Below are 21,016 nucleotides of genomic sequence, written 5' to 3'. Positions count from 1 at the left end.
CCAAAATTCCACATGATCATAATACCAAAGCAACATATCGGTAATACTGCTGTTTCTTTTATTCCTTAGATAAGAAAGAGATTTGTGCTCTTCTGAGTATAATAATAATCCTTATCTAATGCTTTTTAGAAGGAGCCTACAGCTCAAGTCCCTCAAGACTCATCAAGCTTAAAAGAGGCCCAATTGTGGTCTGTTAAAGGGCAGTGGTGTCCCTCAAGGGGGTTGGGAGGAGAAGCCTTTTCAGCGTCCCTTCCAGATCTCAGCCCCAGCTGTCAACCTCTTTAGCTCATCCCCAGTGCTAAAAGACATTTTTGTAGACATGCGATCTGCTAATTAGAAGCAATGACACCAGGAATGGAACCGCAATCAGCCATTTGCCTAACAAAGTTAGCAGCTAATGAGAATTTCCAGCTTCTGTCAGCATACAGCAGAGGTCACCTGAGCTATATGCTATTGGTAGAAAAGGAAAAAATAAAGGTATCTGCAGATTTTAGATTTGGTAATGAGTAGAAAGAAAAAAAATACAGAATTCTTAAAAATAGTTACACAAAATCCTAAAAAACCTCCAACATTAAAATCACAGCATTGTCTTCTTAAATGAAACAAACTGAATTTACATCTTTTACTAGACAAAGAAAGTAGGATCTTATATTCTTCCCAGAAGCACATCCTATCTGAGACAATCAGATCTGTAGTGCTGAAATCTTCTAAATTTAACTTAAAAAAGACCAGGGAGCTAGCAACTCTCTAAGAGGTAAAGATCTCCAAAATCTTACATTGCTAAGCCTATGAAGTGCTGGGATTCAGAAATGAATCTAGATCAGTGTTTCTCAGCCATGTTAATCCATGATACACCTAATAGACTTGCCAGGAATATTCCTTCTGCCTTCACCAACTATCAGTCTAGCCAACTGTGACTCTACAGCCACCCAAACCATATTGCTTACAGATAAACACACAGGGAACTACTCTATTTCCAACAATCATATCACTACCCTACTGAATAAAAACTAGCAAAGAAGATTGAATCAATCATCCAAACACACCAGGATCTCTTCACATTGTGCCAACATTACAATCACATGAATGAGAAACAAATGACTTAGGAAGAATCCTAACAAGATGGCCACAGGGCCCCTTCAACTAAGCCCCATCAATGTCAGAGGCATTAGAACACAGAACTAGAAGATTAATAAAACAATCCACATTTTCTATTGAGTTCTATGAGATGGGGTCCAATTCTTTCTCTGGGCCTATTTCCTCGATTCAATTATGTAAAAATGTAATTGCCACCTGCTTCACAAGGGTGATAAGGAAAAAATGAGCCCAACTTCAATAAAACTCAAATACTACATAAATACCAAAGTATCTCTGAAAGATGATGAGAGTTAAGTATCTGAGGGTGAAACCTGAAAGTCACTTTTCAAAGATGTAAAAAGAACACGTTCCCTTAATTTAAAGAGCCTGTACCCAATTCTGCAAATATCTCTATCTCTATTCATTTATACTAGAAACTTGATTTTTCCCCCTAGGCTTGGCTTCTGTTCTGAGAGAAGAAAAAGAAGTCATATACTTTTCTTGGGTCAATAAAGCTGACAAAGCCTTTATTCAAGGGAATTTTTTAAAAAGAGCTAAGAACTATGGGGCTTTTGGTAAATCATATTGGTTGATTCTCAAAGTTAGGTAATGCTGCTTCCTAGAATATTACTTTTCATTTACTCAGTTGTTTGGTTTTGGGTTTTTGGGGTTTTTTGCTATACACTCTAATAATACTGAAGTATTTGGCCATAAATGAGGTCATCTTATTTCCCACGTTTTGATTCTCCCTTTCTAAAGAAGTCATAGAAAGGCCACCTTTAATCTCAATTTCTTTTTTTCCCACATTCCCCAGGTCACCTCATGCAGAAAAATACTGATTTATTCAGTAACTTTTTAGTCAGTTATTCTCAATTTCCTGCCACAGGTACTGTATATACCAAAGAACAGGGACAGATCATAAATTTCAATTTACAGCTAGAAGAAACTTCAGAGAATTTAAATCTGAGTCCATCATTTTAGATGAGGAAACAAGTTCAAAGAGGTTATGAGAAACCTGTTCAGATCACACAGCTATTAAATATCTGAGGCAGGATTTGCACTGAAGCCTTCCTGACTCCAGAGCCAGTGAATTATTTACTGCATCAAGGCAGCTTACAAAATTTTTTGTCTGATAAAATTTAACCTTGGAATTTCAAGTGTGGTGTTCTTCAGCTGAGGATTCTTTCAAGGTAAATTTCTGACTTTAAAAGACTTGATATGTTCTTTTAAAGTTAATTCCTTTTGCTTCTCTTTGGCCAAGTTTTCTTCCATTTCTTTTTTGGGGGTGGGGGAGATTATCAAATTTGCAAATATATCATTTTTTCTTCTTCTCTGGAAAGATTCTCTATTGCAGGGATCCTCAAACTACAACCCGCGGGCCAGATGCAGCAGCTGAGGACATTTATCCTCCTCACCCAGGGCTATGAAGTTTCTTTATTTAAAGGCCCACAAAACAAAGTTTTTGTTTTTACTATAGTCTGGCCCTCCAACAGTCTGAGGGACAGTGAACTGGAACCCTATTTTAAAAGTTTGAGGACCCCTGCATTGTGTGATCTAAGTTCTGAACCCTGCTGTCTTTAATTCTATACTGAGAATTCTAATTTCCATCCTAATATCTTCTTTTAATGGTTTTATTTATCTTTAGAGTAACTCTAAAGTTTCTTGTCATTGTTCTATGTTCTATCAATAGTTAGCAGAATTCTATTTTTCATCAGAGGATTTTGATACATTTTTCTTGTTAAATGTGCTATGGTGTCTCCTTGACATTTTACTAATTTTTCCTTTTGAAGTCTCTTAATTTCTATTAGTTTATATACTTTGAAAATAAGCTGATATCTAGCCTCTCAACTATTTCTGTCTTTTCAGCCTTTCTTGTATTCCTGTAGTTTTCTTTCTCTCTTACTAGTCATTCTTGCCTCTTTCCCTCTCCTCTCCTCTATTCCACTGTTGCCATCATTCACTCCTCTCCCCAGCTGAGGAAGCTGAGAGATCAGGAGGCCATGGCTGAGGACCTGTCTGCAGTAAACTCCTTGGGGAAAAGATTGATTCCAACAAGGTTTCTACTCCCTATGATAAACAGCAGGAAAAAAAATCCCTAAGGTAAGTATTCTTTACTCTAGCTTCAAAAACTTTTTTTTTCACATTTTGATAACTATTTCAATAAAATTTGTTTGCTTGATTATAATAATACTTTGTTCTCCATAAAATAGTCTTTTAGGCAAACGTACTGTTTGGCATTTGAACAAGGTGGCCAGCCCATCAAAGTTACATGCTCTATATTAAGTAGGGTTTGAATGAGTTTAGCTCAAGAAAGGACTTCAATATCAAGTACCTTATCTTGCCAGGTGATCTGAAGAACCTTCTTAAGACAATTCAAATGGAAGCAATTCAGTTTTGGTGACTGCTTTCACAGGCATACAATAATAAGGTCAGCCCAATGATTATGTAGGCAGTTTGGCAGGCAGCCTAATACCTCTCCTCTCCCATACTTTCTTTCAGAGCTTCCCAAACACTGTCAATGTGTGTGTGTCAACCTTTTCATTTATGGGTAAATCCCTAGAAGTATACTGCCAAGATAAGTGAACTTATCTACAGTATCCAAAATTTATCCACTTGCTGAAACAAATGGCTCTCTATATGGATAGAGTGGTACTGTCTGGTGGTTCAAGAACCTCCATTTTCTTGGTGTTGTCAGGCCAAAATCAGCACATGAGGCAGAGAATCGATCTATTGCACCTCTGCTTCAGAGCTGTATTGAGCACACAATCATCTATGAACAAAAAGTCATGCACCAACTGTCCCTCAGTTTAGTCTTGGCTTGTAGCATTTCCAAGTTAAATCATTTACTATCTGTATGGTAGTTGGCCTTGATGCCCATTTTCATACTTGCTGAAGGCACCACCAACGTCGCTGGAAGCATCCCGGGGGAGCCCATACTCAGCCCTGCTTCACTCCACCCAAAAACACTGACTATCCAGAACCTGAGCAGGAATCCTTTGTGAAACTGGTACACAATGCTGATGAACTTCTCCAGGAAACCAGATTTTTCCAGGATTTTTTACAAACCCTAATGACCAACAGTATCGAAGGCCTTGGATGAATATGGTATCCTCCTGGTATACCTTCTGGAGTTGTGGCAGCAAACACCGCACCAGTCATTCCTCAGCCCTGTCTTAAAGACACAAAGGCTCTCCGGTAGATGATCGTCTTCTAGGTGAAAGATTAGCCTGTTAAGGACTCTGGCAAGACTTTTTTTGAGCATGATTAGTGACTAATGTGATTGTCACAGGACAACCTATTTCCTTTTTCTTTATAAGACAGAAAATGGAGGCATCCTTGACTTTCTTGAGGATAACTTCCTACTGCCATGTAATGTGGTACATTCCAGTCAGCTTTTGTATGAGCAATGGACTTCCTGCCTTGAGAAACTGTTAGAACAGAAGTAGCACTGACAGGTCCTTTGCCACAAGAACAGAGCTTAATGATATTCTAAACCTCTTCTTCAATTGGAAGTTCAGCCAGAAAGGGACAGACTTCAACCTAATGTATATAGCCAAGTGGCCTCTGCACTGGTTAATGCCTATTGGCCTATTGTAGGAATGGGGAATGTCTTGCAGACATACATAAGGCCCACAAAAATCACTTGTTCTGGCCCTGCCAAGGCAATCGCAGGCGACAATAACCTTCCACTGCTTGAATTCTTTAAGTTGAGAATTTTGTATGGTCCACAAATAATATTCTAAATTTCCAAATGGCTCTTGGCAGAAAATAGGCTCCCCACCCCTGCTCTGCTAAGAGAACACTATGTAAGGCATTAGCCCTTCTTTCCAGGATCAATCTATTTGTACTGGAATATCATGGAGTTGTTGTTGTTCAGTCATTTCAGTTGGGTTCAACTCTTTATGACCCCAGTTGGGGTTTTCTTGGCAAAGACATTGCAGTGGTTTTTGCCATTTCCTTCTTAACCCAATTCACAGAAAAGGAGACCAAGGCACACAGGGTTCAGTGATTTGCACAGTCGCACAGCTCAAAGTATCTAAGCCAGATGTGACCTCAAATAGATGAGTTTTCCTGACTCCAGGACTCACACTCTCCACTGTATGACCTATCTTCTGGAATATCATAATAGGTCTTATGAAAGAAGAAAGTCAAAAGTGAAAAGGATTGATTTAAAATAATTTGAAAGAGTACTAGTGAGAAGAAAATTTTAACATAAGGCAATCAAGTACCTAAGAGCTATTTCTGAGTATAGGATCTTTAAAAAAATGCCCCCAGCAGATACAGATATATCAATCTTTTTTCCCATAGTTCTGTCATATAAGAAGTAAATCAGTGACCCTTTTGCAACATATAACAGGATATAAAAATCATTGTCTTTCCCTAGCATAAATTTTATAACTTTCCTCAATAATGAGCTGAATCACAGAGGATGATAAAATAATCATCATAAAAGTCAGAGACAAACAATGTAAAGGAGAAGACTAAATGTCAAATAATTCTTACAACATTCAAAGAGAAAATCTTTACACATAAAAATAAAAGCTTTGTGTGTATAGTACCTGCATAGGATAGGTGAGTGTCAAGCCTGGAGAACTCTCAAGCTAAATCCAATTACAAAGAACACACAAGCCAGCCCATTAAGCTACCCATCAAACTGCAAGTTAAAAACCTGCTTAATTTTTCCACTAGGAGAAAGAAAATAAGAATTTACATAGTACTTGCTATGTGCAAGACAACTAAGAGCTTTTTTTTTTTTTTTTCAAATATCTCATATCAGCTTCCCAGCAACCCCATGCGATAGGTGCTATTATTAACCCCATTTTACAGTTAAGCAAATGGAGGCAAAGAGAATTTAAGCAACTCATGAAGAATCATAAAGTTAGAAAGTGTTTGGTACTGGATTTGAACCTAGATCTTTCTGCCTCCTAACATCCTGAACCTACCGGACTTTTTTCCCCTCTTTTGACATAGATGATAAAGAGCCAGAACCTAAAAACATTTTGATGAATAAGTCACTGGGCTGAATATAAAGGAGGAATTCAATAAAAAGCATAAAATCATATACTTAGGTTTACAAATATGAGATGGGAAAGGTAGTGTTATTGGTCTGAAAAAGAACATGGGGGAATAGCGGACTGTAAGCTCAGTCAGAGTTAGACACAGAATGTGACAGCTACAAAGCTGAAACCACCATGGGCTGCATCCAGAAAGACACGCTTAAGGGATAAGAAAGGCACAGTCTCTCTGTGCCCAGTCCTGATCAGACCAGTTTAAAGACACTGGTGAGGTAAACTAGAGAAGGACAAAGATGGTAGTGAAGGGCCAAGAAATCAAGCCACATGAGAATGATACATAGAAAAAGAAGGCTTAGAGGTACAGGAAGGAGGATATGGGGAGAAGATAACTATTATCTGGCTTTTTCAAGTTTGTCATATGGGAGAGAGAGAACTACAATAGCAGAGTCGCAGGGAGCAGTGCAGGGCACTTTCCCCCACAAATTCCTCTAAACATCTAGAAAAGTGGCCAAACTTTGATGAGGAAATTCATAAAGTCACAGTAAATCATTTTTCCAATTTAATTTGGCATAGGGAATCAGAAAGGGAGGTCTGTGGATACTGGGGACAAAGTCGACCAGACGAACATGATGTGTGGAGCTTTGTGTGCCAGGACAAAAGGAAATCCCAAACCCACACCTCACTGTGATGGGGACAGGTGTCAATTGCGAGATATATCACCGACTATCAAATTCTCTTTCACAGATCCAGGGCAGACTGGGAAGGGGACCTAAACAGGAGAAAGCAGTATGGATAAGAAAGGACATTAAGAAGGTAGCAGTGGACAGCAAACATGATTTAGGCCTTAGATACAGAGCAAAGTACCTGGCCTAACCTACACAGGAATAAGCAGAGTCTGGAATTCACAGGCAAAAGATAGCCTAGATTTTGCCTCTCTAAACTAACAAAGCTTTGTAGTTGGCTGATAAGAATTAGGTCCAGCAGCATCTACTCTTTCTCAGAACCAAACCCAGGTCAAGAAGTTGCAGAGTTAAGAATATGAGGGCAGCAATCAGATTTTGCCCTCGATTGGAACACTTGGAGAGCAACGAAGTCTTGTTGGTCCCCAGCCTGTCCCTGAGATCATGGAATAATAAACAATACTCAATATCTAAGAAAGCAGCAACATGATTAGCTCAAATCCTTTTTTCATAATGCCAGGGCCCAGTCCTAAGATCAAATATGAAGTTAAGAAACAAATAGAAAAAGATGAAGAAACTAAAAAAGAATACCACCATAATGATGTGGCAGAGATGCTCAAGAAACAAACACAGAAAAGAATGGCTCCAAAACATCTATAAGCACTGCCTCAGAGAAAAATATAGCTTGGGAACAAATCCAACTAGAGTTCCTGGAAGAGATGAAGCAAGAGTTTAAAAAAAAAAAAAAAGAGTTAAAAATCTAAGAATGGTTAAGGAAAAAACTGTAAAGGAAATTAGAGCTGTGGAAGAAAGAGAAAAGAAATTATCAACTTAGCAAAGAAATATAAAGTTTTGCTCAAGCAAAAAAAAAACTCACTGAAAATTAGAATAGAACAAATGGAAGCCAATGATTCTAAAAAGCAATAAATAATATTAAAATCAAAAGACTAAAAAAAAGAAGAAAATATAAAGTCTCTTATAGCAAAAACAGATTGAAGAGAAAACAAAAAAAAAAAAACAAGCATCATTAGACTATAGGAAAACCATGTCTAGAAAAGAAGCCTAGACATTATATTTTAAGAAACGTTAAAGAAAGCCACCCTGGGGGCACATAGATGACATAATGGATAGAGCATTGGCCCTGGAGTTTAAATCCAGCCTCAAGATATTTAGTAGCTTTATGCCCTGCATAAATGACTTAAGAAAAGTAAGAGAAAGAGAGAAAGAGAATGAGAGAGAAAACCAGGCACAATTATATGGAATAGACTAGATACACAGTATGCAGTAGTAAATGACCATAATAATCTAAAACCAAAGCTCCAAGTTTTGGGGCAAGAACTCACCATTTGATCAAAACTGCTGGGAAAACTAGAAAGCAATTTGGCAGAAACTAGTTATAGACCAAAACTTCACATCATAATTAAGATAAGTTCAAAATGGATCCATGATAATAGACATAAGGGATGATCTCATACTGTCAGACCTATAGCTAAGGGAAAAGTTTTATGACCAAACAAAAAACAGACAGGTTCATAGAAAGTAAAAGAATGCTAAGTGAAATGAGCAGAACCAGGAGATCATTATACACTTCGACAACGATATTGTATGAGGACATATTTTGATGGAAGTGGATTTCTTTGACAAAGAGACCTGAGTTTCAATTGATAAATGACGGACAAAAGCAGCTACACCCAAAGAAAGAACACTGGGAAACGAATGTGAACTATCTGCATTTTTGTTTTTCTTCCCGGGTTATTTATACCTTCTGAATCCAATTCTCCCTATGCAACAAGAGAACTGTTCGGTTCTGCAAACATATATTGTATCTAGGATATACTGCAACATATCCAACATATAAAGGACTGCTTGCCATCTAGGGGAGGGGGTGGAGAGAGGGAGGGAAAAAAAAATCGGAACAGAAACGAGTGTCAATATAAAGTAATTATTAAATAAAAATTTAAAAAAATGTAAAAAAAATAAAAAAAATTAAAAAATGATAATTTTCAAAAAAAAAAAAAAAAGAAAGTAAAAGAAATATTTTTGATTTACATGAAGTTTGAAATTTTTCCATGAACAAAACCAAGATTAGAAGGAAAGCAAGAGTTTGGACTCATAGAGGAATCCAATTAGACAAGGCTTGGGCGTGGTCCTAATATTTCTTGATTATTTTAAGAAAAGGAGAAAAGAAGGAAAGAAAACCACAACAAGGGTGAGGAGTGAAGAGAAAGAAAGGTTAGAGAAAATTAACTCACCCAATCAGGGTATAGAGATGTCTATATAAACAAAAATGGGAACAGCTGACACTTGAAACCTTACTGTCATCTAAGTTGGGCAAAAGAAGGAAGAATACCTACCTACATATATATATATATATATATAAAATACACACACATACACACACACACACCCAGGCATACACAGTTGGGTACTAAAAAAGGGCAAGAGACATACACAGTTGGGTACAGATATGCTTTTTACTAAAAAAGGGCAAGAGAAGGGAATTAAAGGGAAGAAATATAAAAGAAGAGGCTAGTTCTAAGGAAAACAAACTCCAAAATACTTTTAACTTTTTCAGGTAGCAAGGGAGAGGAATCTGAGGTTGTATCCATAAACTGAGGAAAGGATGAACAAGTTATTATGGTATTTAAATATGACAGAATACTACAGTGCTGAATTCTTATCAGAGTAATGACCAGCCAAGATTCCAAAGGACTACTGATGAAACATGTTTCACACCTTCTGATGCAGCGATGGACACAATATAAAATGAGATGATTTCTTTTTGATGAGCCAATGTAGAAATATGTTTCAATTGACAACTGGCATTGTCCTCTAAGGTCCCCTAAGGTCATAGAACTACTGAATGACACAAGTGAAAGGGGCAGTAGAGATCACCTAGTCTAACCTGATCATTTATACAGATGAGGAGCTGCAGGCCAAAGGGATTAAGGAACTTGTCCACTCTGCTGCTAATATGCCACAGGGTCCAGACTCTATGGACCTGACCGGACCCTGGAGCAGGTTCTTTCTTCAGCACTCTTGCCTCTTAGAATCACAGGACGCCAGAGCTGGAAGGATACATGAAGGAGCAGAGATTTTACAAATAAGGAGACCAAGGTACAAAGAGGGGGAGGAGGAAAAGAGACTATGATTCTGTTCCTGATCCTCCATTGTGAATGTGCAGCATGATTTTGGACCGGCATCTCACTTTCCTGGGTCTCATATTTCTCATCCATTAGATGAGGACCAAATCTCTAATGCTGCGTCCAGCTCTAAAATTCCATGGTCCTATGAAGTCCCTGACCCTACATTCCATAAGCAGTTAGTGGCAGGACTAGAATGAGACAATCTCCTCATTCAGTATTTCTTCTATACAAAGAAGCCAATTACAATAGAGAAGAAATAGAAGACTTTAGAATCTCTTTGGGAAAATAAGGCTTGAGGCCAAGATGAGGCTCTTCCCAACTGAACAAACAAATCCACAGGAGAAAACACTAGAAAATCAGCACTCACCAGCTGGGCTGATCGCTGTTTCTCCTGGTTCATGCCATTCTTCTCCCATGGAAGGGAGGACTTTGGATGCTCCCTGGCCACCTCCCTTTCTCTCTTCACCAGCTGAAGCAGCTCTTCTTGGATCATGGCCTGTTCTTGTTCATATCTGTGCCAAGAGAGAATGGAGATGCAGATGCAGAGGCTATGACTGGCAGGATGCAGCCAGGGACTGTGCCCATTGCCATGGGCCAGCAAGGTGGGCATGGGATTTGTCTGGAAATACAACTCTGCAAGAGGGAAAGAGGCCTGCAGCCTGAAGTAAGAGAGGGGGAGAATGAAGGGAACATTTGGTTCTGGAAGGCAGCTCTGTGCCATTAGTTATCTTGAAGCACGCTCCATCCCACCCTGATATCCCTTTACTTTGGAGCTGAAAATATCAAAAATGGTCTCAGGGAAAAGACCCAAATATAGACCATCATTTATGACACTCCATGATCCAGGAGAAAAAGCCAATTGTTATGTATCACATGAAGAAACTAATGCAAGAATCTTAGTTTCAAACCACAATCAGAGAGCAGCATTAACGCCATATAGGCTTCAAAGACTGAAGACTCCAATTTTTCCTTTGGCACTACCTCCCTCACTGTTAGAATATAGGAACTTGAATGTTTCAGATACCACCAGCACCTTCACTCAGAAGTTTGAGTATTCAAATTCAGGATGAATGAAGACTGTTCCTACTGTTGATGAATTAGGAAGGACCAAATTAAGGAATGCAGTGCTTAGTATAAAGAAAGTATATCACCTAATAGGGATTAAATCCTTGGATTTAGTTCCTACCCTGGGATAATTGTTCTCATAAGTTAGCCAGTCTTCTTAAAGGCCATGCAGAAGAAAATGAACCTCCAAACCCAAGGGTCAATTAGAGATTTCTTATTAAGAGAGTCATCAATGTCTTCAGGCTAATAAGGCACAGAGTCCAGACTTGATTCAGCTAGTTACAAGCCACAGTGTAAGGGTGATTACATTTGGGCACAGTCCAGTTCCAGCTTCTTCCCTTTTATTCTTCCCCAATTAATACTACACTCTTCTAGAGAGTACCAGGCCACTTTAAAACATCATTAAAATAGTGTTTACTTGTGTATAAATGTTTTGATTCTTAATTTTCCCTAAAATATTTTTTCTCTTTCTTTAAAAAAATTCTTTTTTTTCTGCCTCAAATGAACACTGTTCTCTGACAAAGGTAAGCTCCCAGAGTATTCTGTTGGCCCTCGCCAAAGATCTATATAAACATTTCCCTCAGGAGGGAGAGGAAATGAAGATTTGGGATATATAGCTCTGCCTGGGAGAAAGCAAGGTCTCCAGAGAACGAGAGAACACCCTCCAAGGAAGAGAAATTCATCAATCAATAAGAATTTATTAAGTGCATACTCTGTGTAAGACATTGGAAATACAAAGACAAAATTAAAATAAAATCTGTTTTCAGGAAGCTTAAATTCTAATAAGGACAATAAGCATATATATAGAGAAATATATATAGAATAAATATAAAGAGAATAAAATGCAAATAAATACAAAATTGCTAAATACAGGGTGTTTTGGAGGGGAGAATATCAGAAAGGATGCCTATAGCAGGTGCTGTTTGAGATGGGTCCTGAAGGAAGAGAAGGATTCTGAGTGGCTCAGCATGCGATGACCAGAGCAAAGATGCAGAAAACAAACTGCTGTGTCATGTGTGAGAAAGAGATAAGGCCAATTTGCATAGACCTCTGCCTAGTGTGGGAGTGGGAATAATGTACAACGAGGCTGAAAAATTAGTTGGGCAAGTTATAAAGGTTTAAAATCTAAAAAAGTAAGTTTTATTTTATTCTAAAAATAACAGGGACAACATAGACTAGTAAATGGGGGAATAACATAGTGAGATTTGCACTTAAAGAAAATCACTTTGACAGCTGTGTGGAAGATGAATCGTGTTGGGTAGTCACTTGAGGCAGGGTAATCAACTAGGAAACTGTTGTAATAATCTAGACAAAAGGTGATAAGGGCCTGAATTAAAATGGTAGCTACGTGAGTAAAGAGACAGGGTCAGATATGAGAAGGGTTGTGGAATAGGAATTGAAAGTTTTGGCAACTGGTAAATATATGGGATGAATGAGAGTAAGGAATTAAGGATGACACTGAGATTCTAAATTTGAGAAAACTGGAAGAATGATGATATCTTCAATAGAAACAATCAAGTGTAAAAGAACAGTAGGTTTTGGGTGAAAGATAAATTCTATTTTGGATATGATGAATCTGAAATATTTCTAAGATAATATAATTTAAAATAGCCAAGAGGAAGCTGGTAAAAAATGGAGAAAAGTTCAGGAAAAACAATGGATGTATGGATTTGTGAATTATTTCTATAGAGATGATAATTAAACTCATGAAAGCTCATGCGGTCACCGATGAGAATGTTTCAAGGAGACCCAGGACAAAGCCTTGAGAACACAATTGGGAGTATAAAATGGGTAACGATCAAGCAAAAAAGGAAAAGGGAGATCAGACATAAATGAAGAAAACCAAAAGAGAACAGTTTCATGAAATCCCAGAGAGGAAAGAGTATCCAGGAGGAGAAGGTGGTAAACAGTGTCAAATACAGCAGAGAAGTGGGATAAAGACTAAGAAAAAGAAGTAAGACATCACTGTTAACTTTAGAGAAAGCAGTTTCAGTTGAGTGATAAGATCCAAAGTCAGAGTGCAAAGGGATGAAGAGTAAGTGATAAAAGGGAAAGTGCAGGCAAAGACTGAGAAGAAGAGAGCTTAAAGAGATAGTAGGTTCTAGTGAAGGGTTTTTTTTCAGGATGGTAGACATTTAGTCATGTGAGAAAACAGTAAGAATTTAGTAATTAGGAAAGAGTTGAAGATTAGAGACTGAGGGGATAACTGAGGAAGCATTCTGCTGGAAAAAATAGGCGATGGGACCAAGAGCACAAGCTGAGATGCTGGTTTTGGAAAAGGACTAGTCTTTCACCAGAGACTGGGGAATGAAAAAGAAAATGAGTCATGATATTAAGAGATTTTGAGATAAAGAGAAGGCAAGAGAAGTGAGTTTATGTTAAATGGTGTCATTATTTTTCTTCTGTAAAGCAAAAGGTAAAGAACTTAGGTGACAGGATGGGAGCACAGAAAGGTAAATTTTGGACATATAGGAAGAACAGAGGTTTAGGATACTTTATAAGAGAAGTGAGACAGGGAATCAGTGAGGGAAGAATAGCCAAATGTGGTGATATGTGCCTATAATCTCCTGCTATGGGGAGGCTGATACTAATGACACTCAAGTTCAGTATGTCTGAACTGCAGTAGCCCGAAAGCTGGTCAGGTATCTACACTAAGTCTAACACAAAGATCGTAAACCTCTGGGAGCAAGGAGTTACCAGTTGCCAGAGGAAGAGCTAATCAGCCCAGGTCAGAAATGAAGCAGGTCAAAGCTCTTGTGCAATGGGGATGAGACCCGTAAGTGGCCACTGCACTGAGAAAAATCGGACGATCAAGTTTAAAAAAAAAGTAAAACAATAACAATAAAAAAAATGAGAGATGAGAAAAAAGGATTGTCTTACTACAATGAGAGCCTAGTTAGATAATGAATTTATGGTGTACCCAGTCAGCACATTTGCTTGTCTTTGTCTCCATTCAGTAGTTCATGAGTAAGAATAGAGGAGGCAGATGGTATAAGTAATCCAGAACTGGGGTTTGGCAAGGAACAAGAACTAACAGAGTAAGAGGAAAAGGGATTAAAAAACTTAATTACTGTCATTGAGCTCTAGAAAACTATATTGAAGACAGAAAGGGTTTACAATGTCCTTACCTTCTGTACAGATCCTCTTCTGTTTCAGAGGGCTGCCTGTTACTCTGGCTCTCAGCTTTGGGGGGTTTAGGATCTATAAGAATTAGAACACAGTCAATTATTAAAAAGAAGAAGGCAAATCAATAAGACACACAAAGGTACATTAACTCTCTCAGGAAGATCTTGAGAAGGGAGTGAGAACTTAAATTCCCCTAAACTATCTCCTCCTTATTCTCCTACCCAATGACTTCCCTTTCTTCCATGAGGTGATTTATTAAAAAGTACAAATAATCTCTGCACCCATCCATTCTTAAATCATTACACTTGTCCAATCTGCTATGAAATCTGAGTCTTTTACTGTTCAAAGCTCAAAAACCTCAGAAATATAAAAATATCAAAGTGAATTAGTCCCTTGATTCATCTGGCCAATTTTACCTATTTCTGATGAGGACACCAACTGATAGATTAGGATAGTTCTTCCCACCATTGTGACAACTTTAAAGACTAGGGCTATACTGTAAATATTCTTATTTTCTTAAAATAGCCCATTACTTTAAAAAAAAGAAATAAAGAAGAAAAAAAAAAGAAAATGGCCCATTACTTATTATCATGACTTTTATCTAGATCTCTCTCTCTCTCTCTCTTTTTTTTTATTATAACTTTTTATTGACATAGCCCATGCCTGGGTAATTTTTTTTACAACATTATCCCTTGCACTCACTTCTGTTCCGACTTTTCCCCTCCCACCCTTCACCCCCTCCCCCAGATGGCAAGCAGTCCTATACAAGTTAAATATGTCACTTGTATCCTGGTGTGCAATATATGTGTGCATAATCGAACAGTTCTCTTGTTGCACAGGAAGAATTGGATTCAAAAGGTAAACATGATCTGGGAAGAAAAACAAAAATGCAAGCAGTTTACATTCATTTCCCATTGTTTTTTCTTTGGGTATAGCTGCTTCTGTCCATCCTTGATCAATTGAAACTGAGTTAGATCTCTTTGTTGAAGAAATCCACTTCCATCAGAATACATCCTCATACAGTTTCGTTGTTGAGGTATATAATGATCTCCTGGTTCTGCTCATTTCACTTAGCATCAGTTCATGTAAGTCTTGCCAATCCTCTCTGTATTCATCTTGCTGGTCATTGCTTACAGAACAATAATATTCCATAACATTCATATACCACAATTTACTCAACCATTCTCCAATTGATGGGCATCCATTCATTTTCCAGTTTGTAGCCACTACAAACAGAGCCGCCACAAACATTTTGGCACATATATTGGCACATTTCCTTCTTTTGTATCTCTTTGGGGGTATAAGCCCAGTAGAAACACAGCCGGATCAAAGGATATGCACAGTTTGATAACTTTTTGAGCATAGTTCCAAATTGCTCTCCAGAATGGCTGGATGTGTTCACAATTCCACCAACAATGTATTAGTGTTCCTGTTTTCTCACATCATCTCCAACATTCCACATTATCTTTCCCTGTCATTCTAGCCAATCTGAGAGGTGTGCAGTGGTATCTCAGAGTTGTCTTAATTTGCATTTCTCTGATTAATAATGACTTGGAGCATATTTTTATATGGCTAGAAATAGTTTCAATTTCTTCGTCTGAGAATTGTCTGTTCATATCCTTTGACTATTTATCAATTGGAGAATGGCTTGATTTCTTATAAATTAGTCAATTATATATTTTGGAAATGAGGCCTTTATCAGAACCTTTGACTGTAAAAATGTTTTCCCAGTTTATTGTTTATCTTCTAATCTTGTCTGCATTAGTTTTGTTTGTACAAAAACTTTTCAATTTGATGTAAACAAAATTTTCTATTTTGTAGTCAATAATGATCTTTAGTTCTTCTTTGGTCATAAATTCCTTCTTCTTCCACAGGTCTGAGAGGTAAACTATCCTATGCTCTTCCAAATTCTTTATAATTTCATTCTTTATGCCTAGGTCATGGACCCATTTTGACGGTGTTAAGTGTGGGTCAATGCCTAGTTTCTGCCATACTAATTTCCAATTTTCCCAGCAATTTTTGTCAAATAATGCATTCCTATCCCAAAAACTGGGGTCTTTGGGTTTGTCAAACTCTAGATTATTAATCTAGATCTCTCTTGAACCTATTCATATCTTCAGTCTGCTCCATCTCTTGAAGAGAACTAAGTTTCATAAATTTTCTCCTGTCTATGTAAAATATAGTATGGTCTTTAATTTATCTCTTTCCAGTTTTAAGAGATAGTGTCTCACTCTAGAGTTCTGAGATTGAATAAATAAATCCATGTTTAACTAGGAAAAAGCAGCCATTGTGAACTAAGAAAAACCTTGAAGTTAGAATCAAGGAGAACTGGATTTGAAACTTGCTCTGATACATTTACAAATTCTGTAACTATAGCTTAGTAATCTCCATTGGCCTTAATTTCTATAAAATGGGGATAATAACTGTATTATATAACTCACAAAATTATTGTGGAAGAAAACAGTAATATGAACTATTATTATGTTCACTTTTATTACACCTCTCATGGACCCCTCATGATCTCAGACTTTAATCATTTTTCACTCTCAGAGCCCAGGGCTTCCCAAACTGAAATCCTAATTTTTTTTTTCAGTCTGTCTTCATAGGGCAATCCCTCTATCTACTTGACTATATTTAACTGCCTCCTACTGAACATTCCAGTGCCATTAAGACTTTCTTGAAGCTCAACAACTAGAATGACATGAATTATTACAAAGATAACTATTATGATTTTCTTTAAGAGTTAAAATAGCATTTGACTTTGCTTTTTATCCTTTAAGGAATAACAAATTTGGCAAATTGAATATTCAACCTTCTAGGGATTTCCTTCCAGAAGTAACCATCTTCTAACCAACTTTCCCAAGCAATAAACCAAGTTGTCATGCTTTTAACTGGGAGGAGAAAAAATCTTAGACATTCTATGGCAATATTGCTACGCTTAAGAAATGTTTTTCATTTTTATTCATAAATGAAAGATTAACTAATTAAGGAAACATTGAAACTGCTTTAACTTTGAAATCAACATATTAAATTCTTTAGTCAATTTCAAGATATAAATTTATATACACCATTTCCTTCATGAATTCTATTAAGAAGCTATAACTAAAATCCACATCCATTCAATTAAAAAAGCAAAATATTTTGTTAAATGTAAAACTGAATAAATAATAACAAAATAATTTTTCTTCAAACTGCTAACCTTGCCAACTGGACAAAATCCCTCCTATTTCTACAAAAGTTACAACTAGTAAACATAGGTCCTTGACAATTATCTTTTATTTACCCTAAATTTCTCTTAAGTTTGGATGGGTAACCATTATTCTAGAGTTCTGAGATTAAATAAATAAATGCAGCTCTCTCTGGAAAAGGCAGCCATGCTGTAATGAAAGAAGTACCAAATTAAGAAATATAATTTTGACTCACAGCTTTGATACTAGCTATACGAAGACTGACAATTCACTAACTCTATTTGAATCCCAATTTTCACATCTATAAAATGGAGAAAATAAGACTTGTATTTCTTACTTCATAAGGTTGTTGTAAAGAAAACAATTTGTAAATCTGAAATGGCTATATAAATGTGAGTTATTATTATGGTGGTTGCCTAGTATTTACTACATAGAGCTGTGATGTGTTAATGAAATAATATGTGTGAACCTTAATAAACATGTCAGCTACTATTATGCTCTAAGGGCTTATGTCTTAGGTACTTAGTGTACTTAGGCACAGTGGTCACTAATTAAGTGTCTGATGGTTTCTCCCTAGGTTACTAGGTTCCAGGTTTCCATGATTTAATATAATCTCTAAGTAAACCTCCCAAAATATAAGGGGAAATATGAAGATGTACAAAAACCAAATTGCCCTCAAGGAACATTGCATCAAACTGGAGAAACAAGACATGTGCAAAGCTAAATTAAAATGCAAGATAGCATAAGACATGTATTCTATACAGCTAATGGAGTGGTAGGGGAATGACTGACTTGACCTCTAGTAGTTGCTCACTAGGCAAGAGGCTTTCCTTCTGAAGTAGAGGTGCTCTGCCAGCCAACCAAAAAAAAAAAAATCAGCTTTTGGGTATATTTAGACTGAAGTAAAACCTGAATTTCCATAAATTGAATTCTGTCTCCTGGCTTTGCTATTTAGTAGCTGTGTGGCAAGTCATTTGACCTCTGAGACTCTATAAAATAAGAAATTGTACTGGTCACTTTCTTTTGTTCTTGTCTCTTGCAGCTTATTAATAGTCAAGACTTCAGAGAAGCTCATACAATTTTCTCTCTGTTTTAGGAAAAAAATGCATTAAGGGATCATTTAGCCATAGAGTCCCAATTCAGATTAACTGAAGTCTAAGGGAGTAAGGAGTACTGAATGAAACTAAAATATAATGCAGTATGTAATGGAAAAAATATTGACTGAGTGATCAAAAGATAGGTTCCAGTCTTAGGTCTATCAGCATTCCCCACTCTAGATCTAGTAGGGAGTACACTAAATAGGTTCCAAGGTCTCTTTCACTCCTAACATTTTGCTATCTTCAGAGTAGTATCTGCTGGTGGCAATAAAACATAAAAGAAACATAATTCATCCACAGAAGCCTGGGAAAGAACTGTGACTTTATGGCAGTTGAGACTTCAAATACTGTAACTATGGGATTCTGTCAGACAGAGCTGTCATGCCACTCACTAAAATGCAATCCTGTTAAAAATAACATTAAAATGTATTCCACCCTTACAATAAAACAACTAACTATATATACTGCCCCTTTCAGTGCCCCAAATACTTATAGACAAGTATTTGCCTTCAGTTATATACAGAATTTGAGACAGAATGAAAGGAAGGAGCTTGGTCAAAAACAACAGAAGCTCTGACCATCAACACAAAAATTTCTCTACAGTCTACCAAGAAGCAGGATCTCACCATACATTTAAAGTTATAGAATACCATTCTGTGATAAATATTTTTAAAGAACCATAATCCCATAAGTTTATATGTTTCCTCCAGTGATGCAGATCATAACTTGCTTATTCTTTGTTACTCCCATTCATGTCCTGGAGTGTCTTCTTTCTCCAAAGATCTCAAGGGTACCAGTACTCTGGCTGTCTGCTTGTCATCCCATACTTTTGCCACAGAACCCGTACTCTCTTTTTATTATGCAATTTATTGATAATACTGTATAGTCCTAATCTTTTTTGGCGTTTCTCAGTGAATATATCCGTATAGCCTGCTCTCACCCACTATTAATCTCTCCATTGCTCTCAATGTGATTACTCATATCTAGTTTTCTGGAAGAAGTGCTCTTCCATATCTTGCTGCCATACAGTAACATCAATGAGATTTTTGTATTGAAAAGACAAGCCTCTTTATTCCAGGGAAGCTTAAGGTCAGAAAAAGAATTCTGTAAAATGATAAAAAGGGAAAATGAACCCAACATAGCAGAGGACACAAGTTATACAAATACATGTTCAAAAGTAGTACTGAGTATTCCTCAAAAATCTCTTTTTTTTTTTTCTTATTTCCCTAGGATCTCCCGGTAATTTATCATACCTGTCCTAGGATGCTTTGACTTGCCTTCTGAAGAGCCAAATGCAAAAGATGAAGAATGAGAAAATGAAGGAGGAGGTGGTGAAGTATGAAGTGACGAAGCAGCAGATGGTGAAGTAGGTGTCGAAGCAGTAGGGGACGGTGCAGGAGATGGTCGCTGCACCCTTGATGATGCAGAGGGGTCCTTCATGCGGTTAACTACATCTTCAGAGAGCTATAGGAGGGAAGCAAAGGGAGGGGGATAGGAAAAAGGGAACGGTTAAGAAATAGTTATAAAATAACCATAGTCCACGAAAAAGGCCTTACCTTCCCCAAATAGAGGACAAGCACGCTTTTCTCTATTTTAAAGAAGTTGGCATATGGTTGTCAAGAAAGCAGCTCACAAGTTCTTAGAGCAAACTGTAGATCAACTAATTCAAGTTCAGTTCAGTTGAACAATCTTTATTAAATGTCCATTTTATCATGCCATCTGAAAACTCCACTCTGGTTAAACTCTGATTTATGTGAGGTCTCTTCAAATCACATTCTTCCATTTTCCAGCATTCACGAGATGCCTCGAAAAGTCACAATCTCTGTGGAGCCCATCTCCAATATGAAATGCTCTTTCTTTCCTGTCCCAAACCCTGGGCTAGGAGAAAAAGAATGCACTCCTTGATTCTCAGCCCCACTTCTAGACTGTTACTTAACCATCAACACTCAATAACTCTCTTTTGCAGTTCACTCATCCCACTCTATCATGTGGTCCAGATTTTTATTGCCATTGAAAGAACCCTGGCTTAAAACTGTCCAATCTACCCCAGTTCATGATCTCACGCTGAAAGATTTCAATATATTCACTAATGGCTCCTTGAATATTCTGGCCTCCCAAGTCAACACACTCAAGTTTCATGACCCACATTCTCATTTCATGTCAGTCATTACAGAAGTGAGTTCCACCATCACTTACAACTGTGCTACACCTCTATGGCCTTGAACTCTGAAATAATCTTCCTGATCATATCCTTTTATATGAAATATTCCATCTTTTTAAAAACTTATTAAATCTTTTTTTTTTTTTTTACTGTGACCTCTAGTGCCTTATCATTCCCAGTCCTCTCAGGTCATCCTTGTATTAACCTATTTTTTTCCTGTTCTTCACAGGTTTAAGCCAGTGTTGTTTTTCTTTTTCCCCATCCATTAAACAAATATTTAATAAGCATTTCCTGTTTGCCAACATTGTGCTAAGTGCTAGGAATATGAAGACCCAAAACCAGTTTCTGCCCTCAAGTATATTCCATTGGTAAATGGGGGAGAAATAATATGTACATAAAATAAAAAAGAATAATTTTCTAGGGTACACAACACAACAACGGAGAATCATAATGGTCTTCTA

The 21,016-nt window shown here is 37.2% G+C and overlaps 1 protein-coding gene across 5 annotated transcripts in view; it reads right to left on the bottom strand.

Annotated features, from left to right (window-relative positions):
* CHCHD6 (coiled-coil-helix-coiled-coil-helix domain containing 6) overlaps positions 1–21,016 on the bottom strand; it is a 321,401-nt gene that overhangs the window by 279,629 nt on the left and 20,756 nt on the right. For all 5 annotated transcript variants that reach the window (XR_007951588.1, XR_007951586.1, XR_007951582.1 and 2 more), the window contains exons 2-4: positions 19,648–19,858; positions 14,112–14,184; positions 10,286–10,430 (exon numbers count right to left, since the gene is read on the bottom strand). Coding sequence is in view for 1 of the 5 variants with exons in the window: in XM_051983082.1 (XP_051839042.1) it covers positions 10,286–10,430; positions 14,112–14,184; positions 19,648–19,858 (429 nt within the window). In the remaining 4 variants the exon portion in view is untranslated. The remainder of the gene's footprint in view (positions 1–10,285; positions 10,431–14,111; positions 14,185–19,647; positions 19,859–21,016) is intronic.

The sequence above is a fragment of the Antechinus flavipes genome, chromosome 1 (assembly GCF_016432865.1).
Source record: "Antechinus flavipes isolate AdamAnt ecotype Samford, QLD, Australia chromosome 1, AdamAnt_v2, whole genome shotgun sequence".
In the NCBI taxonomy this organism is placed as follows: Eukaryota; Metazoa; Chordata; class Mammalia; order Dasyuromorphia; family Dasyuridae; genus Antechinus; species Antechinus flavipes.
This window is presented reverse-complemented; position numbering and strand designations above follow the sequence as displayed.